The 19,490-nt window shown below is 34.8% G+C and overlaps 1 protein-coding gene across 1 annotated transcript in view; it reads right to left on the minus strand.

Moving 5' to 3' along the window:
* Window positions 1-19,490, minus strand: part of DPP10 (dipeptidyl peptidase like 10) — a 696,759-nt gene that overhangs the window by 174,733 nt on the left and 502,536 nt on the right. The window contains exons 6-7 of the mRNA XM_077151923.1: window positions 12,715-12,767; window positions 12,535-12,616 (exon numbers count right to left, since the gene is read on the minus strand). Of these exons, the coding sequence (XP_077008038.1) occupies window positions 12,535-12,616; window positions 12,715-12,767 (135 nt within the window). The remainder of the gene's footprint in view (window positions 1-12,534; window positions 12,617-12,714; window positions 12,768-19,490) is intronic.

Here is a 19,490-nt window from a genome sequence, read left to right on the forward strand (position 1 = left end):
CTTAAGGTTAACATCTAGTAAGCATTGGTCCCAGAATTCAAACACCTACCATCTGGTTCCAGTGGTAACTGGAATATAAAAGACTGATGACTTTTATATTGTTTGGTAATTGTTAAATGATTTTCTAAGGTATCTTAAAGGACAAGAGCTCAATAACATATGTGATTCATTAAAGAAAATGCATATGATTAGTAATTCTGTCTTCAATATATCAAACTGTTATTTGGGCATTGGTGTGGACTCCTCTCAGGCTTGGAAAATAAGGAAATCATTGAAAACCAATCAAAATTTTCAAGATTCTGCAAAGGACTCTCCAGTAACATAAGTATGAAGATTCCCTGATAATCAGGGCTCTGGAATTTTGTTTGTTGTGAATTTTGTTTGTTCCAAGTGGAGCAGCACTATTGCTCACATCTCCTGAGTGAATCAGTAGGTCTAGAGCACGTGCCCCATTCTTGGACTCATGCACCACTCTCCATGAACTCACTGATCATCTGACTTCTCAGAATCTAGTCTACTCTCTTAATATCTCTAGCACATCCCAGGCAGTTTTAGCTGCCATTCTTCAAAAAATGTCATATGGAACCTAGAGACAGTCCCATAAAGGAAGATTAAATGAGTTTTCCCTAAAGGCAAACATACAGTTCATAATCTATGAGATTTGGAAAATTACATTAATTTCTCATTCGAGTTATTGTCTTATTTCCCTTGCAATTGTTTGTTCGACTGCTCATGTGGATATGGCAGTGCAGAAAAGGTACTTTGAAGGACTTCTTTCTGCAAAATGCAACCATAAACACTTTTAAAAGCAGCTTCAATTCTAATATCTGGCATCTTAGTGTATGCTTCTCATTATTTTCAGGTAAAGCTTTTTTTCATCAATGTCCCCTTTGGTCTGAATTCGCAAAACAATGTTTAGCATGTGGAATATTAAAGATCAGGGTTAACATAATTTATTTTCTCTTGCTTATTTTAATTTTAATTTACCATTTAGGTTTTGTGTTTAAGAAACACATGCACCAAAGCACAATGGCAGTTTTGGGCTGCAAAATGTTTTTCATATGATAAAAAGCTAATTTATAGCTTGGCTATAATTAGCTTTTTTCTAAATGAATGAACTCTCTCAGGTTAAATACCCCTTCCCTCTTTTTCAATCTCCCATATTCTCCCTTTGTTTTTATCTAATCACTATGAAATAAAGATTTTTAAATAATCTCAGTTTTTAAATAAATAGAACAATGTGCTATTTGATATGGTGATGAAGATGCGATGAGGTGAAGAGGGAAAAAAAGATTTGCCCAGGGTCACATGACCATCTACTAGCAGTAGTTCTGGAAAAGTCCAGAAACTTTTCTACTGACAACCAGTAACACTAGTTTTGTATGCCATTTCATGGCCTCTTGTGATGTGGAAAATATAATAGTATCAACTCCCTATTTTACCAATTAGCTTAATAAAGAATTTCTTAGGATAAAAAGCTGAATAAAAATAATAATTAGGGCAACACAAGAATATTAAGTGAATATTTGTTCATATAAAATACTTCATTAAGGGAAATATTTATATTACTCCAATTAATTGACATAAGACATGATGGTATGGATACATTCATTTCATAAGTGAGGAAATTGAGGTACATAAAAAAGTAACTAAGCTCACCCACCAGATGTTGCTGAAGCAGCAATTCTAATTAAGAAGTCAAAACTCGAGCATTCTTACCTCTATTAAGGATAGGGTGAGGGTTGATCAGTCTGGATTATTGAAGATGAACAGGGTAAGCAAATATTGATAAAAATGTCAGAGTTTCAATTTACCAAGAGGAGTTAATGTTTTACAACTCTCTTACTCTTAATAAAACACAGTTTCATAAAACATTTTCAGACAAAAAAGTCACTGAGAGAATTTGTGACCAAGAGACCAGCTCTGCAAGAAATACTAAAGGGAACACTAGAGACAGATATGAAAAGACAGAAGAGAGAGGTGTGGAGAAGAGTGTAGAAAGAAGGAAAATTAGATATGATATATAAAATACAAAAGGCAAAATGGTAGAGGAAAGTACTACCCAAACAGTAATAACACTAAATGTTAATGGACGGAACTCCCCAATCAAAAGACATAGACTGGCAGAATGGATTAAAAAACGGGATCTTTCCATATACTGCCTACAGGAAACACATCTTAGACCCAAAGATAAACATAGGTTGAAAGTGAAAGGTTGGGAAAAGATATTTCATGCAAATAACAACCAGAAAAGAGCAGGAGTGGCTATACTAATAGCCAACAAATTAGACTTCAGATGTAAAACAGTTAAAAGAGACAAAGAAGGATACTATGTACTAATAAAAGGAACAATTCAACATGAAGACATAACAATCATAAATATTTATGCACCAAACCAGAATGCCCAAAAATACATGAGGCATACACTGCAAATACTGAAAAGGGAAATAGACACATCTACCGTAATAGTTGGAGACTTCAATTCCCCACTCTCATCAATGGACAGAACATCTAGACAGAGGATCAATAAAGAAACAGAGAATTTGAATATTATAATAAATGACCTAGACTTAACAGACATTTATAGGACATTACACCCCACAACAGCAGGATACACCTTTTTCTCAAGAGCTCATGGATCATTCTCAAAGAAAGACCATATGCTGGGTCACAAAGCAAGTCTCAACAAATTTAAAAAGATTGAAATCATACACACCACTTTCTCAGATCATAAAGGAACGAAGTTGGAAATCAATACTAGGCAGAGTGCCAGAAAATTCACAAATACGTGGAGGCTCAACAACACACTCTTAAACAATCAGTGGGTCAAGGAAGAAATTACAAGAGAAATCAGTAAATATCTCGAGGTGAATGAAAATGAAAACACAACATATCAAAACTTATGGGAGGCAGCAAAGGCAGTGCTAAGAGGGAAATTTATTGCCTTAAATGCTTATATCAAAAAAGAAGAAAGGGCAAAAATTCAGGAATTAACTGTCCACTTGGAAGAACTGGAGAAAGAACAGCAAACAAACCCCAAAGCAAGCAAAAGGAAAGAAATAACAAAGATTAAAGCAGAAATAAATGAAATTGAGAACATGAAAACAATAGAGAAAATCAATAAGACCAGAAGTTGGTTCTATGAGAAAATCAATAAGATTGATGGGCTCTTAGCAAGATTGACAAAAAGAAGAAGAGAGAGGATGCAAATAAATAAGATCAGAAATGGAAGAGGAGACATAATCACTGACCTCACAGAAATAAAAGAGGTAATAACAGGATACTATGAACAACTTTATGCTAATAAATACAACAATGTAGATGAAATGGACAAGTTTTCTAGAAAGGCATGAACAACCAATTTTGACTCAAGAAGAAACAGATGACCTCAACAAACCAATCACAAGTAAAGAAATTGAATCAGTCATTCAAAAGCTTCCAAAAAGAAAAGCCCAGGACCAGATGGCTTCACATGTGAATTCTACCAAACATTCCAGAAAGAATTAGTACCAACCCTGCTCAAACTCTTCAAAAAAATTGAAGTGGAGGGAAAGCTACCTAATTCATTCTATGAAGCCAACATCAGCCTCATACCAAAACCAGGCAAAGATATTACAAAAAAAGAAAACTACAGACCAATCTCTCTAATGAATATACATGCAAAAATCCTCAACAAAATTCTAGCAAATCGAATCCAGCAACACATTAAAAGAATTATACCCCATGACCAAGTAGGATTCATCCCAGGTATGCAAGGATGGTTCAACATAAGAAAATCAATTAATGTAATACACCATATCAACAAATCAAAGCAGAAAAATCACATGATCATCTCAATTGATGTAGAGAAGGCATTTGACAAGATTCAACATCCTTTCCTGTTGAAAACACTTCAAAGGATAGGAATACGAGGGAACTTCCTTAAAATGATAGAGGGAATATATGAAAAACCCACAGCTAATATCATCCTCAATGGGGAAAAATTGAAAACTTTCCCCCTAAGATCAGGAACAAGACAAGGATGTCCACTATCACCACTGTTATTCAACATCGTTTGGGAAGTTCTAGCCAGAGCAATTAGACAAGAAAAAGAAGTACAAGGCATCAAAATTGGAAAGGTAGAAATAAAACTCTCACTGTTTGCAGATGATATGATACTATAAATAAAAAACCCTGAAAAATCCACAGCAAAACTACTAGAGCTAATAAACAAGTACAGCAAAGTGGCAGGTTACAAGATCAACATTTAAAAATCTGTAGTGTTTCTATACAGTAGCAATGAACAAGCTGAGGGAGAAATCAAGAAATGAATTCCATTTACAATTGTAACTAAAAGAATAAAATACTTAGGAATAAATTTAACTAAAGAGACAAAAGACCTATACAAAGAAAACTACAAGAAACTGTTAAAAGAAATCACAGAAGACCTAAATAGATGGAAGGGCATACCGTGTTCATGGATTGGAAGACTAAATATAGTTAAGATGTCAATTCTACCTAAATTGATTTACAGATTCAACGCAATACCAATCAAAATCCCAACAACTTATTTTTCAGAAATAGAAAAACCAATAAGCAAATTTATCTGGAAGGGCAGGGTGCCCCGAATTGCTAAAAGTATCTTGAGGAAAAAAACAAAGCGGGAGGTCTCACACTGCCTGACTTTAAGGCATATTATGAAGCCACAGTGGTCAAAACAGCATGGTACTGGCATAAAGATAGATATATTGACCAATGGAATCGAATAGAGTGCTCAGATATAGACCCTCTCATCTATGGACATTTGATCTTTGATAAGGCAGTCGAGCCAACTCATTTGGAACAGAACAGTCTCTGCAATAAATGGTGCTTAGAGAACGGGATATCCATATGCACAAGAATGAAAGAGGACCCATATCTCACACCCTATACAAAAGTTAACTCAAAATGGATCAAAGATCTAAACATTAAGTCTAAGACCATAAAACAGTCAGAGGAAAATATAGGGAGATATCTTATGAATCTTATAATTGGAGGCAGTTTTATGGACCTTACACCTAAAGCAAGAGCACTGAAGAAAGAAATAAATAAATGGGAGCTCCTCAAAATTAAACACTTTTGTGCATCAAAGAACTTCATCAAGAAAGTAAAAAGACAGCCTACGCAATGGGAGACAATATTTGGAAACGACATATCAGATAAAGGTCTAGGATCCAGAATCTATAAAGAGATTGTTCAACTCAACAACAAAAGAGAGCCAATTCAATTACAAAATGGGAAAAAGACTTGAATAGACACTTCTCAGAAGAGGAAATACAAATGGCCAAAAGGCACATGAAGAAATGCTCAATGTCCCCGGCCATTAGAGAAATGCAAATCAAAACCACAATGAGCTATCATCTCACACCCACCAGAATGACCATTATCAACAAAACAGAAAATGACAAGTGCTGGAGAGGATGCGGAGAAAGAGGCACACTTATCCACTGTTGGTGGGAATGTCAAATGGTGCAACCACTGTGGAAGGCAGTTTGGCGGTTCCTCAAAAAACTGAATATAGAATTGCCATATGACCCAGCAATACCGTTGCTAGTTATCTCCTCAGAGGACTTAAAGGCAAAGACACAAATGTACATTTGCACACCAATGTTTATAGCAGCATTATTTACAATTGCAAAGAGATGGAAACAGCCAAAATGTCCATCAACAGACGAGTGGCTAAACAAACTGTGGTATGTACATATGATGGAATATTATGCAGCTCTAAGACAGAATAAACTTATGAAGTATGTAACAACATGGATGGACATAGAGAACATTATGTTGAGTGAGACTAGTCAAAAAGTAAAGGACAAATACTATATGGTCTCACTGATATGAACTGACATTAGTGAATAAACTTGGAATATGTCATTGGTAACAGAGACCATCAGGAGATAGATATAGGGTAAGATAGTGGGTAATTGGAGCTGAAGGGATACAGACTGTGCAACAGGACTGGATACAAAAACTCAGAAATGGACAGCACATTTCTGACCTAACTGTAATGTAATTATGTTAAAACACTGAATGAAGCTGCATGTGAGAATGATAGAGGGAGGAGGGCTGGGGACATAAATGAAACCAGAAAGAAAGATAGATGTTAAAGATCGAGATGGTATAATCTAGGAATGCCTAGAGTGTATAATAATAGTGAAATGTACAATGTACAAATTTTAGAAATGTTTTGGCATGAGGAAGAACAAAGGAATGTCATTTCTGCAGGGTGCTGAAAAAAGATGGTAATTAATACTTTAAAATGTCACCTTATGTGTGAGACTAAAGCAAAAAATTTTTATTGGCTACAAAATTTAGATTTTGACTAGAGCATTTCCTAATATAACTCATGTAGATAGTTTGATTGAATGTCATAAGTACTTGGAATCTCAGGTAGCACATGAGATTTTGTTGGTTTGTCCAGAGTGATCCCCTGATGAATCCCAGAATGATTTGATCAGTGACTGGAAAAGTATTTGCAAGCCCCCTTCAGGGAATGGTGAGAGTGGGGAGAAATTCAACTTCCCCAAGTTGAATTTGTGATATTCTCACAAGCCGTGTGGACAACCAAAGCTATAGGCTGAGCCCCTAGTCTTGGGGTTTGTTCACATGAAACTTAACCCCACAAAGGATAGGTCAAGTCTACTTAAAATTTAGTCCTAAGAGTCACCCCCAAGAGAGCCTCTTTTGTTGCTCAGATGTGGCCTCTCTCTCCAGCCAATATGATGAGCAGTCTCACCACCCTTCCCCTCTCTGCGTGGGACATGACTCCCAGGGGTGTGGACGTTCCTGGCAACGCAGGATAAAAATCCTGGAATGAGCTGAGACTCAGCATCAAAGGACTGAGAAAAACCCTAGAATGAGCTGAGAATTAACACCAAGGGATTGAGAGAACCTTCTCGACCAAAAGGGGGAAGAGTAAAATGAGACATAGTGTCAATGGCTGAGAGATTCCAAACAGAGTCTAGAGGTTATCCTGGAGGTTATTCTACGTATTAAGTAGATATCACCTTATTGTTCAAGATGTAGTGGAGAGGCTGGAGGGAATTGCCTGAAAATGTAGTGCTGTGTTCCAGTAGCCATGTTTCTTGATGATGATTGAACAATGATATAGCTTTCACAATGAGACTCTGTGAATGTGAAAACCTTATGTCTGATGCTTCTTTTAGCTACTATATCAACAGAAGAGTAGAACATATGGAATAAAAATAAATAATAGGGGGAACAAATGTTAAAATAAATTCAGTTTGAAATAGTGGTAAATGAAAGCAAGGGGTAAGGGGTATGGTACGTATAGTTTTTTTTTTCTCTATTATCATTTTATTTCTTTTTCTGTTGTCTTTTTATTTCTTTTTCTAAATCGATGCAAATGTACTAAGAAATGATGAATATACAACTATGTGATGATATTAAGAATTACTGATTGTATATGTAGAATGGAATGATATCAAAATGTTTTGTTAATTTTTTTAATTAATAAAAAAACATGGTTTCAAATTATATAAGCAAAAATTGAGAAAATACTAAAGGAAATAACGTTTACATATTCATCTTCATTATATTAGGAAATATGTTTTAAACAATATAATTATTAAGATTGATCTAAAGGAAATATACAAGAACATGATATCTATCACATGGAGAATGCATAAAATTCTCCATTATTTTGAAACATTTCTAAAAATTTAAACTAAGTCATAAAACAAGACTCATCAATTTCAAAGTATTGAAGACTTGTTTCTGGCTCCTAAAGATTAGTTTCAAAATCAATTTTACATTTTGAAATTTAAAAACAAACTTCAAATAATCCACCTAAAATAAGAAGACACTAGCAGGTATATTGGGAAATACACAAATACTAATAACATACTACTTTCAAAACTCATAGAATACAAAATTGTGGAATTGTAACCCATACTAAACTCTGAAATCTGTTCTACAACTAATTGTTGCAATGTGTTTTGAAATTTATTGCTTTTGTGTATATATGTTATTTTTCACAAAAAAATCAATTGTGATGATAAATGCAGAACTATATAATAATATTGTGAACCACTGATTGTATACTTTGGATGATTACATGGTATGTGAATATATAGTATATATCAATAAAAGATAGACAATTAAAAATTTAAAAAAAGCAGTGAGCTGGAAACTCATCATCTATCTCAGGCAGGACTCTCTCTTGCAGCTATAAAATGGTTTTATAGTCTGTACAACCTTATTATGAGATAATTCATTATGACATAATTTCATATATACAACACATAATAACCACACAGTTGCTGTGACATTGTTAGCCTATAACTGAGTTATTAATCCTGCCCACATGACACAAGGATTATGAACATAACTGTGCTTCTCTTTAAATACAGAGACAACACTCTTGCAGTAGGTGGGTGTTCTAGTTTGCTACTGCTAGAATGCAATATACCAGAAATAGAGTGGCTTTTAAAAAGGGAATTTAATAAATTGCTACTTTACAGTTCTATGACCAAGAAAATGCCCAATTAAAGCAAGTCTCTAAAAATGTCCAAGTTAAGGCATCCAGGGAAAGATAACCTTGTTTCAAGAAAGCCAATGAAGTTCAGGGTTTCCCTCTCAAGTGGAAAGGCACATGGCAGAACACAGAATCAGCTAGCTTTCCCTCCAGGCTTCCTGCTTTATGAAGCTCCCTGGGAGGTGTTTTCCTTCTTCATCTCTAAAATGTTGCTGGTTGGTGGACTCTCTGCTTTGTGGTTCTGAGAAGCATTCTGCTGCCCTTCTTTGCTCACTCCAAATTTCCAGCTTTCTCCAAAATGTTTCCTCTTTTATAGGATTCCAGTAAAGTAATCAAGACCCACCTGGAATGGGTGGAGACATGTCTCCACCTAATTCAATTTAACACCCACTCTTGAGTGGGTCACATCTCCGTGGAGATAATCTAAAGTTTCCAACATACAGTACTAACTAGGGATTAGAAGAAACGGCTGCCTTTCAACATTTAATTTGGAGATCTCTCCGGCTAAATATCCAAGTTCATGGCTTTTAAAATCAGCCTCCCAGCCAAAGTCATTCATCAATCTTGCCAGATTATCTGTCATTTTAAAACAAGGCTCACCTTCCTTCTAGTCTATAATAACACGTGCCTCATTTCTGTCTAAGGCTTTATCAGAAGTGTCTTTAGAGTTCACATTTCTACCAACAGTCTCTTCAAAGCATCCTAAGGGCTTCTCTATCAAGTTTTTCACAACTCGTACAGAATTGTAAGAGTTATTCATTTAAAAAGCCATTACAACATGTTTGGTATTTGCAAACCACAGCAGCACCCCACTATTCTGGTACCTGATTGCTAGCTGTTGGAATGCAATATACCAGAATGGAATGCTTTTTCAAAAGGGGAATTTAATACATTGTAAGTTGACAGTTTTAAGGCCATGAAAATTTCCCAATTAAAGCAAATCTATAAAAATGTCCAATGTAAGGCATCCAGGGAAAGATACCTTGATTCAGGAAGGTCAATGAAGTTCCAGGTTTCTCTCTCAAGTGAAAAGGTACATGGCAAACATAGTCACAGTTTCTCTCTCATCTGGAAAGGCATGTGGCAAACACAGCATCCTCTGCTAGCTTCCTCTCCAGCTCCCTGGGAGGCATTTTCCTCCTTCATCTCCAAAAGTCGCTGGCTGGTAGATTCTCTACTCTGCAGTTCTGTGGCGTTCTGCTCTCAGAATCTCATGGCTTTCACTCTTGTTATTCTGCAGTTTTTTCCAAAGTGCTTCTTCTTTTAAAGGATTCCAGTAAAACCAATCAAGATCCACCTGGAATGGGTGGGGAGACACGTCTCTACCTAATCCCATTTAACACCCACTCTTGAGCGAGCCTCATCTCCATTGAGATAATCTAATCAAGTTCCCAATATCCAATGCTAAATAGGGTTTAAGAGGAGTGGTTGTTTGCACAAGATTGGATTATGATTAAGACATGACTTTTCTAGACTACATAAATCCTTTCAAACCAACACAGTGGGTAATAACTTGCCTAAAGATATGTTTTATTTGGACTAACCAGTGTTAAAAAATATTTTTTAAAATATATGCAATGAATTTAAAAAGTTAACATACACACACACGTGTGGAATGAAGAGTAGGCAGAATTTAGAAAGGAATCAATAGATTTCAGTGCTTATGTTAGAAAAATAAAAACTGGAAAGGTATTGGGCTAGGCATTCATCACAAGAAGTTAGAATAAAACACATCAGAATGAACCTATAGAAAATAAGAGGAGAGAAATAAAAGAAATTTGAGACAAATAAAACCCCCAAATTAATGAAATAGAACATAACAGAAAGGATCAAATAAATTTAAAACTTGACTATTTAAGAAGACAAACATGAAATTAATAAATATCAATCAAGGTTGATTAGAACTAAAATAAAGCATGTATTTATAAATTATGTTAGGAAAGAAGAAGAAATATAACAACAAATGTCGAACATAAAAGGATAATATTTAAACGTTATTAACAATATTGTGCTAAATGTAAACTTAAGTGGGAGTCTTAGGAACATATATTACCTAAACTGCTTCAAAAATAAAGCTACAACTTAAATAATTCTATAACCAAAATAGACTCAATTTTTTAAAATCTTCTTGCAAACAAAATACCATACCCAGACACATTCATAGGCTACTAGTACAGTAAAATAATAAAAATGAGCATAACCTATAAATAATAAAGTGAAAGACGCAGTATTGTCATTACCAACAATATGTTAGTCTACATCAAAATAATTAGGAACTGTGAAGTGGTCTTAGCACCAGTGATACACACAAAAACAATAAAATAATTCAATTACATTTCTATGTAGCAATAACACAAGGACAAAAAATGACAGCTTTTAAAATAGCAACCATAAATAAAAGGTGCAAGAATCTTTAGGTAAATAATTATAGAATTTCCCTGAAATAAATTAATGAAGTCCAGAATAACTGAAGCTATGTAAAATGTTCATGGATATGAAAATGAAATATTAAAATGTTAATTTTCCAAAATTGACCTATAGATTCAAAATAATGTCATTCAAATGACCAACAGTGGGCAAGTATGTATGTGTAAGTTGAAAGTCAATTCATAAGAAAAAGTAAAAAAGAGGATCTATTTCAAAGTACAAAATAAAAGATGAGCAATTCCCTTATCACACATTAAGGCATTTCATTATTACAGCGTTGTCTAGGGGCATGGATAGACAAACTGGATGAAATAGAGAGCCAAAAGAGATTTATGGAACATGTGTAGAAGAGTAAAGGATTAAAGGGTCAATAAAAGGTTTTGGGAAAACGATTGGCCATATACATATATGCAAATGTATAGTGATTTAACATCATGCCTGAAAAGCAATTTCAGATAGATCAAGAACATGGAGAACACAAGTTAAACAACTTCTAGAAGAATGGAATAAAGATGTATGACTTCATGGTAAGAATTACTTTAAAAAGACATAAAAATATAAACCAGAATGCATTCAGTTAAAAATTCTGTTATAGAAATGAAATTTAAAATGAGTAAAAACTATGGCCAATAACTGGGCAAAGATAGAATTGACTAAGTATTAGTGGCCAGAATATAAAAGCTATTTTTAACTTAAATTAGACAAAAAACAAGAGAGAGAAGTATGTGGAAAATATATTAATAGGTATTTCACATATGAACGAACGTAAATAGCCAGTAACTATATAACATTTGCCCAGATCCATGAAAAATAAGGGAAATAGAAAATATTAATCAAGTCGCAATGAAATACTATTTCATACCCATAAGCTGGGGGATAATTTACACTGGTGAGGATTTGGAAGAAAGAGAACTCACACTTTGTTGCTGGTAGGAATATAAATAACAAAAAAACACTTCAGGAATCATTGGACAATGTCTAGTACATTTGAGCATGTATATGCCATATAATCAAGCAATTCCATTCACTGGACAGCATTCCCTAGAGAAAGTCCTTTATATGTACATCAGAAGACATGTGCCAAAATATTTAGCACAGTGATTATACTGCTTTTATAATAAAATATACATGTTTTTGAGTTTATGATTATTTCTTAATACAATATGATGAAAATCCCAAGAATATTGTCAAATGAAGACATCTGTTTTAAACTTTTTTGCCTGAAGACATCTTAAAGAATAAATAACCTCTTTTTTTTTTTTACTTTTGCATGAAAATAGAAAACACAGTATGATGGAAATTGCACAAAACTCGACCCTGCTATTACTGGACTCTTTTCTACGTCTCGTTATTAACTAGTGGTTTAATCATACATTTTTATTTTTATAGTTGTAAACTTTTAATCTTTTCATTAAACTCTAAATAATACCAGTATCACAATATATTCTTGCTATAATACTAAATAAGCTATGAAGGTACTTTATAAATTATCAAGTCTAACAAGGCAGTTTTAACATAGAAGTAGTTCTGAAAGCCTGTTCCATCAGCCCAGGACTCACGGCACTGGGTGGAGACTACTGTCTCCTGCTTACCAGCTGTTGTCCTTGGACACCCCAGGCTGCATACTGCAAGACAGAGTCCTCTACTTCTGGAGGATTTAGCTCCCAAACTTCCCTTGAAAAAATGTAAATATTTTTTACATGAACAAATGCACCTCCACCAACAATTGATCGGACAACTGTTCATGAAAACCAGGCAATCAAAGAACTTACCTAGTGTGTATGTTGTAAATCACATATGAAGCAGTATACGAATAATGAAAAATCTGAAACAAAGAGAAAAAAACAGTTATTCGTGCTACTTTGATAGGAAATTTCAATTGTGTGTGTGTGTACGTATTTTTTCTCTTGTATGCTGTATGGCAGGGGTCATATTTTATTCTTCCTCCATGTGAGTATTCTGCTATTGCAGCACCATTTGTTGAATTTTTTGTTTGGTTGTTTTTTTCTTTGTTTGTTTGTTCTGAGGAAGTGCACCGGCCGGGAATCGAACCCAGGTCTCCCACATGGCAGATGAGAATTCTACCCTTGCACCCTCTTATTTTAGTGTATGTATATGTTTTTAATACACACAGGAATTGCTGTTAGGGAGAAATAAAAAAATGTGTATATATCCCAATTCCAGAGTTTATTACTTTCTTTGTTCCTTAGGGTTATAGCCTTCAAACGCCTCTCCCTGTCATCAGTCTCAGCCCTTATTCAATCCACTCTTTACCTAGTACAGTTGTGATTATATCACTTTCTTGTTCAAAATTTCAGTGGCTCCCTATTGCCTGCACAATACAAATCAAACTTTTTCCTCTGATGTTCAAGGATATTTGTGTTTGGGCTTCTACATGCTTTTTAACTCTCACCTCCCACTACTTCTTTTTACCCAGTCTCTAGTTCAGTTTAGATGAATTCCCTCATGCATTTTGAATTTTTTATATATATTTTTTCTTACCCCTGGTAGATCCTACCCTAAATCAAGTGGGGATTTTCAGTCTCCTGCAGCCGTTGCATGGAGCTCACACTGGTTCCCTCAGTTGAAAGACAGCTCTCTGACAGTTTACTGTATGATTCTTAAGACACTCAGCGCTATACCGTAAACTACATAAGTATTTTAAGTTTATGTGTTCTTTGTCGACTAGAATAATGCCTAGTCCCAATGTGAATTACCGTTGCATCTTCCTACATGTTTACATGAGAGCAAAAGGAAAATGTCATGCAGCATTTTAGCAAGGGCTATAGAACCCATCACAGGAGTGACATTAAACTCAAACACAGAACCATTGGAAAGAAGGTAAAGACATTTCAATTGTTTTGATTATTACTAAATGAAATAGGAAGAATTGAGATGACATAATGGAATACAGAGAAAATGAGGAAAATTGCAAAAGACAAATTAGGAACGAAACGGGACTTATATTTCAATGAAAATGATTTTTCTTTAAGCTTTGTGGAAGAAGCGTTGCAATTTTTTTTGACTTAGCTATATTACACTGTATTATTATTTCTAGTACTTAAAGAACTTACATTGATTCTTTAATTTTTCAACATGCAAATATAAAGCTTTTTAAATTCTGTAGTGGACATAGCTTTTTAAATTCTGTGGTTATGCAAATATAACACTGTCAAAACTGTTATTTCTCTGGCTGCTGTGATAACTTCAATTAAACATGATTAGGCACATATATTGTAAAGAAATACCAGTGTTCTCTTTTTGCATTGAAAATGCAATCCCTCCTCCATTTGTTTTAATAGTGTGTTTTACAATAATTTTTCTCCATTTCTTTTGGAATAATCTTAAAGCTGAGATTGTTTGCACTTTAGAGTTGCAGAAGCAAAAATAATATTCTCTTTGTCTATTTTGGCATTCATGTATCTTGTAAAATTCCCCAGTTGACTTCAAATTGTTAACCCTGAACCTATTACTACAACTTAGAAGAGATGAAAAAAATACGATCAACTCTACAAACGTATTTCCCATCTCAGAAAGTTCTGTTATCAAAGCAAACTGCCATGTGAGCACTAGCTCTTCAAAACAAAGTGGTGTTATGGGTTAAAGACACTATTCATCCCATCTGTTAATCATCTCACACTCTATACCCGAAATCTAGGTTCAAATTCATCTTGAGAGAAGGTTATGTGCATTCCTGTTTTAGGCAAAGCAGGTCAGAACTGGATATAGCTATTGAATTTTGTTTTCTTCCTGTAATATTTGTTATAGGGGTTTCTGCCTCTTTTCAAAGTGTCAGCTCGATTTAAATGCCTTCAGGATGTTGTAAACTGGAGAGTGAAGGATATAAAATCCACTTGTAGTTTTCTGGGTCTTAGCCTGAGACCATATTTGTTTCCCTTAGTTGGTGTGAGGAAGTGGAAAACCGCAATAAAAAAGTCAAACCTTAACTGCCAGCAAACTTGTAGGAGGTTGAAGTAAGGAGTTATAGGGGTTTCATTCTCATCTACTGACAGCTATGTGTACTACCAAGTCAGCAGCTTGCCATCTAAAGAAAATTAGAAACTTGCCATTTACATCTAGCTTAGAGCTCTTTCCTTTAAATTCACTGTCTTTTGATGTGTGTATATATGTGTGTGTGTGCATGCATTACCAGCTAATCTCAAATATTTCTTCTTTTGTAACTTCCCATAATTGAAATAGAATTCTGGGTGGTGCAATGGTGAAATTCTCGCCTGCCATGCCAGAGACCTGGGTTCATTTCCCTGAGACTGCCCCTGTTGAAAAAAAAAACATTGTATGCCCATACTAAATTCAGAGTATAGTATGAGAGGGGTCAAAAAGAGTCTTGAACAGCGTTAAAGGGAGAGGTTTCTTTTTTCTTGTATAGTGTTGGAGAGACTTAAGAACTCTCAAAAACTTAAATCTCAAAAAGAACTAGATTCAGCTATGTTGAAGGCACACTGGCCTAAATTCAGTCTGTTAATGTGCCTTTTTCTCTCACCTGCTTGCTCATTTGCTCTTGTTCTCACTCTGTCTCTTTATCCCCCTGCTTTCTTGGACTTTTTTTTTTTTGCCTTCAACACTTCTCTTTCCTTTTATCTTAGGGTCCCTTTCTATGTTGTCTAAATGGTTCTGATTTCAGGTTGTGGATGTCATGGTGGAGTCACCCAACTTCAGGAACAGTTTTCCTTTCTTCTGTAATGGTTGGCTAATGCATAGTGTCATGGTCAGGTTCATGTGTCAACTTGGCCAAGTGATGGTACCTGTTTGTCTGGTTGGGCAAGTGCTGGCCTGTCTGTTGCAATGAGGACATTTCATAGAGTTAGATCATGATCACATCAGCTGCATCCTCAGCTGATTCCATTTGTAATCAGCCCAAGAGGAGTGTCTTCTGCAATGAGTGATGCTTAATCTAATCATGGGAAGCCTTTTAAAGAGGATTCAGAAGAGACAGATTCTATTCCTGCTTCAGATGGTGAGCCTCTCCTGTGGAGTTCATCCAGACCCTCCATTGGAGTCACAGGCTTCACAGCCTGCCCTGCAGATTTTGGACTCTTCTGCATTCCCACTGTCTCGTGAGACACTTTTATAAATTTTATATTTGCAAGTGTTCCCTGTTGATTCTGTTTCTCTAGAGAACCCTAACCAATACACATAGTGAAAGCCAAAGTGAACATCTGGTGAGATCTTCAAGGACACATGCATTTCCAAGTCAAAAACTGCCTTGGGATATATATTCCTTCCTCCCTCTGCTAATCCTGTCCCACTGGTTGTTGTGGAATGTGAATTGTTATAGTAATTGGGGGAAGGGGGGCATAATTAAGATCTAACATGTAAAACTATGACCAAAGCTTACTCCTGTAGCTGGCTTTGACATGTCCCGTCATTCAGTACGATGCCAAAACACAACAGGAGACCCAGAAAGCATCATAAAGTTCTGCAATCCAATCTGGTCCCCATCTTCTTTACATTACTTTGGGAATCCCAAGAAGGGAGTGATTACTAAGACAGGCATGCTAATATCAATAACATAGACATAGCATGGGATAAAACCAGAAGAAAGAAAAAAAAGGTCATATATGCCCTTCCAGAACTTGGAAACAAGCAAACTATGAAGTGTCCAAACCGGTGGCATTCATGCTTTAAAGAAAATGAGCCACACCCATCCTTTTAACAAGTGTCTGTTAAGCAACCTCTTTTCCAGTTACTGCACTAAGTACTATCTTGTGTAAAGATTACGGTAACAAAAATGATAAAAAGGAGGGCCAAAAAGCCAAAAAAGCGTCAGATAATTTTATTTATTTCTAAACATTTTCTGTCCATTCATAAAAAATTATTGACTATTAATTATGTGCCAGCTAATAAATTAAGCTCATTTTCAAATTCAAAGATGGTAAAATATGTGACTGCTATTCCCAACGAGCTTATCATCCAGTCAAGGTGACACGGCTAAGAAATACCACATTAGTATAGAACACTCGGTTGCAGCTCATTGTTAAATTAGAAACTGTTTATTATAAGTCTCTAGGCTTTCCAAGAAATGATTAATCTTTTTGGTTTCAAGAACACATCATAGAGAAAATAAGAATTGATTTGGGCATTGAAGGGATGAATATAGTTGAGAAAAATACAACTGTGTGCCAAAGTTAAAAGAGTTCTGCATATAATAACTCTTGAATTGAGCATTGGCTACCTACCAGACTCTGCTATGTGTTTCATATAGATCACATCGTTTTATCTTTAAATCAACTTCAAGAAGTAGATATTATCAGGCATAATTAACATGACAGAATCTGGAAGCACTGAATGTTTAAGATAAAAGAGCCACCATTTGAGACCAGGTCTGTCTGACTGCAACCCATTTTGAGACTTAATCTCTCCACATACTGCCTTTTGGTGAAGCTCGTATAAGAAGCACAACTCCAGCTTTGTGAAAGATTCATATCTGAAAGACCTATAAAACTACCATCTGAAGATTTATTGACAGTAGCAGGTGTGAGTTAATTGTGATCACCACAGTTAAGAGGGGCTTCATTTTGAAAAAATGATCTAATATATCAGATTAAAAATGTAAATTCCCTTCTCCTTTGCTGTTTTTCACAATTTTTTTCTCTTGGAATATCCATTATTACCTGAGACATCTATGGGGATTCATGTCAAAGAGAGTTACAATTCCAAGAAAAAAAGAACAAGGTACTATAGTAATTTATGCTTGAACCAAAGGTTTTTATCTCTAGGTGGCAAAGCTTTCTCTGTGCTGCAGTTAAACTGCTGAATTGGTATAAATAGCATTCATTTTCATGGCCTAGAGAATATTTAAAATGGGATTATGGATTTGCCATCAAATCAAACAGTTAGTAAAACTTAACTATGAGGAAGCAAGCCTCTGAATAAACATTTATGAAAGAATTCCAGTAAGGAGAAGACAACATGAATGCAAAGGGCATTCATTTCTCTTTGGAGTTAAGTAGTATGGTGATGCTAACCTAGTTCTAGGATAATGAGACACTTTTGAAGATGAGCGAGTAGTGACTCTGTTGTTTGGAAGTTTTTTTTCCTTTATAATACAGTTAAGGATGAGGACAGTCAAGTAGGAAACTCTAGTGCAATAAATTCAAATCACCCATTGACAAGCTGAAGCTCTACAAAAATTTTGATAAAACATTGTAAAACAAGACTTTGTGAACACTGTGAAGAAAGAATATCAGGTAAATGACAAAATATATAAGGAATGGAATTTAAGGAATCATTAACATTTATCAATAATAAATCAAAACTATGGTTTCTCACTTAATGATCATTATGTACTTAAGAAATATTATCCATCACAACTAGCATGACCATTATCAGAATCTATGACTTATTGTTTCCAAAATCCATGTCCTGTCCAGTACAATAAAGGAGGAGAAAAAGCAAGCATTGTTTAAATTTAGTATCGCATAGCAAAGTATTCTTTAATTGTATTACCGTCATGCTGAAAGGCAGACAAGGTCACCTATTTCCATGTGTTTCAAGCCAAAGACTAAATGTGAGTGCCGATGAAGATCAAGTTTAGGTGCTATTTATGTGAGGCTACATTTATGCCAACAAATATAAAATGTAAATAACAATAAGCTTCCTAATTTAAAAAGAAATCCATCAGACTAGGCTGCCAAAAAAAATCATGGTGCCATTTACACACTAAATGTACAATAAATTAACATTAATACTTTTTCCTAGGACTACTTGGGTCTAGTAGGCTTTGCATTAGGAAATGATAGGATATTATTTTGTCTATTTTAGCAGTAATTGTATGTTCACTCTGAGTTGAAACACAATACTTAGAGCATACTATACAAGCTCACACCTAATAAGTTACTACATGAGGTAAACAGGTAGAAAAAAAAACACATTATTTTATTTAAGAAAATGATGGCTGATGATTCAGATTTTAAGGCAGGCAGCACACCAACAATTACCTGGGCAGCACTTTTCAATTTCATGGGTAGGATTGTTCTCCTCAGGATATAATCTAACTGGCTACTTATTGACAACAGCCAGAAGAAAAATAATATACATTATTATACAATAGCAGATCCTTGGGTGAGCCTAGTAATTCATGTGTTGATACTTCCCAGCTAGAAAAAAAACTGATCTTCACAGATAAAACTTCTTAAAATTGTTTTTAGAATTCAGTTCATGAGATGGTGTGAATATTGTAAAATTTCATTTCCAATTATTCATATTTACCTTGCGATTTTCATCTTACTATAATGCTTATTTGAGTATGTGACATTGACAGTGCCACTCTGTAATAAAATTTTTCCATGTACCAGCCTTTTTGCATTAATTAATAGAACTGAGCTACTTTCATTGGCATTCAACTACTACTACTTACCATTATTTGAAAATAACTAGTTTGGTAATCTGAATAGCACTCAGAGGTCAATTACTGACAGGAGTACCTGTAAGTTTTCAATTTTACCCTGAAATAAATTTATCATCTTACTACCTATAAACTAGTTTTCTCTCTAACATATCAATATATTATAAATATATTGATTGACTG

The sequence above is a fragment of the Tamandua tetradactyla genome, chromosome 3 (assembly GCF_023851605.1).
Source record: "Tamandua tetradactyla isolate mTamTet1 chromosome 3, mTamTet1.pri, whole genome shotgun sequence".
In the NCBI taxonomy this organism is placed as follows: domain Eukaryota; kingdom Metazoa; phylum Chordata; class Mammalia; order Pilosa; family Myrmecophagidae; genus Tamandua; species Tamandua tetradactyla.